Source organism: Perca flavescens, chromosome 13 (assembly GCF_004354835.1).
Source record: "Perca flavescens isolate YP-PL-M2 chromosome 13, PFLA_1.0, whole genome shotgun sequence".
NCBI classification, from domain to species: Eukaryota; Metazoa; Chordata; class Actinopteri; order Perciformes; family Percidae; genus Perca; species Perca flavescens.
Genome location: NC_041343.1, coordinates 32580337 through 32582836, shown reverse-complemented (window position 1 = coordinate 32582836; position 2500 = coordinate 32580337). Strand labels below are relative to the sequence as shown.

Here is a 2500-nt window from a genome sequence, read left to right as displayed (position 1 = left end):
GTACTCAGACGCGTAGAAAATATTAGGGTTAAAACATCGAGAAAAGTGACAACAAACTTGGAAAAAAGTGACAAAAAAACATAGAAAAAGAACCGACAAAAAACATTGTCAAAAAACGGACAAAAAACATTGAAAAAGTGCGACATAAAACATAGAAAAACCCCCGACAAAAAACACTGAAAAAATGCGACAAAAAACATTGAAAAAATGCGACAAAAAACATTGAAAAAATGCGACAAAAAACATTGAAAAAAAAACGACAAAAAAAGAGAAAAAGCGACAACAAACTTGGAAAGAAGTGACTAAAAACATAGAAAAAAAGCAACAAAAAACACTGATAAAAAGCGACAACAAACATTGAAAAAAGCGACAACAAACATTGAAAAAAGCGACAACAAACATTGAAAAAATGCGACAAAAAACATTGAAAAAATGCGACAAAAAACATTGAAAAAATGCGACAAAAAACATTGAAAAAATGCGACAAAAACATTGAAAAAAAAACGACAAAAAAAGAGAAAAAGCGACAACAAACTTGGAAAAAACTGACTAAAAACAGAAAAACTAACAAAAAACACTGATAAAAAGCGAAAACAAACATTGAAAAAATGTGACAAAAAACATTGGAAAAAAACCTGACAACAAACATTGAAAAAATGCGACAAAACATTTAAAAAAAACGACAAAAAACATTGAAAAAATGTGACAAAAAAAGAGAAAAAGCAACAACAAACTTGAAAAAAAACGACAAAAAACACTGAAAAAAAACTACAAAAAACATTGAAAAAAAAGCTGTCTGCCGTCTCTATAGCAACTCACAACATAAACGCTAATATTAGACAGTATTTGTTATCCCTCTTGAGGTCTTTGACTCAGATTTGACACATTTGTCAAAAAGTTTCTATATCAGAAATTTGTGTTTTCTTTTAACCAAATTTTCAAAAGGAGGATGGTTCCCTATAACACTCTTCACAAGTTAAATAAATGATCAGGTCGCTACTTTTATTGAATATTGGGTGTTTAAGTCAATTTGATAGCATTAGAAGAATATTTTTATAAAAGAACGTCAAACAAAAGTGACAAAAATGTCAAAAAAGGTAACAAACATGTCTGGAAAAGTGACAAAAGGTGACAAAAATGTCGAAAATAGGGACAAAAATGTCGGAAAAAATGACAAAAATGTTGAGAAAAGTGACGAAATCTTTAATAAAAGTGACAAACGTCTAGAAAAGTGACAAAAGGTCACAAAAATGTCTGGAAAAGTGACAAATGTTGAGAAAAAAGTGACAAAAATATCAAAAATAGTGACAAAAATGTTGAGAAAAGTAACAAATGTTGAGAATAGTGACAAAAATGTCGAAAATACGGACAAAAATGTAGAAAAAGGTGACAAACATGTCTGCAAAAGTGACAAAAGGTGAAAAAAATGTCAAATTGTGACAAAAATGTTGAGAAAAATGTTGTCAAACATTTTGAAAATAAGTGACAAAAATGTCAGAAAAAGTGACTAAAGTGTCAAATTTTAACCCAGAAAAACTAAAAGTTTCGGTGTCGAAGGGAAGACAACATTAGGGTTAAACAGGAACCAGAATGGTCTGTAATCTGAATATCTGACAAACCAAACAAAAACAGTTAAAATGCAACAACAGAAAATAAGTTAGCTACTCTAACTACCTTAAATAGTTAGTTTGTTTATTATATATGTATTATATGTTTTGTATGTAAAATCTGAAGAAAAGTAACAATATGTTTTGTGATTGTTTTGGGATTGTGATTATAATTATGAATCAATACCACAGACTGTTAATATTTACAGTCAATGATCAAAAGACATTTCAATACATCTCCAATGTAAAATAACAGGCCAAGAAAGTGATTTTATTTTTACTTTAAGGCCTGCTTGGTATATTAAACGTATGCCGAATTTAAGAGTGGGTACTATGCTTTAATAAAAGTCTAAAGCCATATTTCATTAGATGTGTATGGCTCTCTTTAAACAAAGCAAATAGAAATGCAATGTTTTTCAAACGGAGTTTGGTGTTGCACATTTACAAAGCTTACATTTTAAGTCATATTTAATTAGATGTGTATGGTTCTCTTTATTCAAGGAAAATATGAATCCAATGGTTGTTTTTTTTTTTTTTTTAAATGGAGCTGACCTGACACTGGTGATCATGGGGGCGCTGTTCGATCTGCGGAGTGCCCCGCCTCCTGCCCCGCCAGCTGCGCCTGCGCACTGGTCCACTTCCATCCGTTCCATACCTTGGTCCGCAGGCCCGGCGGTGGCAGCTCCAACTGCCGGCCTCCGAGCGTTCGAAGGCGGCGTCGGGCTCTACTCAAACCCGGTGGAAGCCCGACCCGCAGGCCTCACGAGCAGCAAACCCAGAGCCGCCAAGTCAGCGGGCTGAACACAGAAGCTGTCGTCTCTCTCTACCACATTTCCCTCAGAAAAACTCCGTATCCGTGTGCGACTACGGGTCGGACCGTCATTTATAATGCG

General features: G+C 33.8%; 1 protein-coding gene across 1 annotated transcript in view; it reads right to left on the bottom strand.

Moving 5' to 3' along the window:
- Positions 1-2500, bottom strand: part of LOC114566871 (protein FAM122A) — a 13772-nt gene that overhangs the window by 10793 nt on the left and 479 nt on the right. Inside the window, exon 1 of the mRNA XM_028595698.1 lies at positions 2160-2500. This exon is cut by the window's right edge and continues 479 nt beyond it. Within this exon, the coding sequence (XP_028451499.1) occupies positions 2160-2260 (101 nt within the window). The 5' untranslated portion in view covers positions 2261-2500. The remainder of the gene's footprint in view (positions 1-2159) is intronic.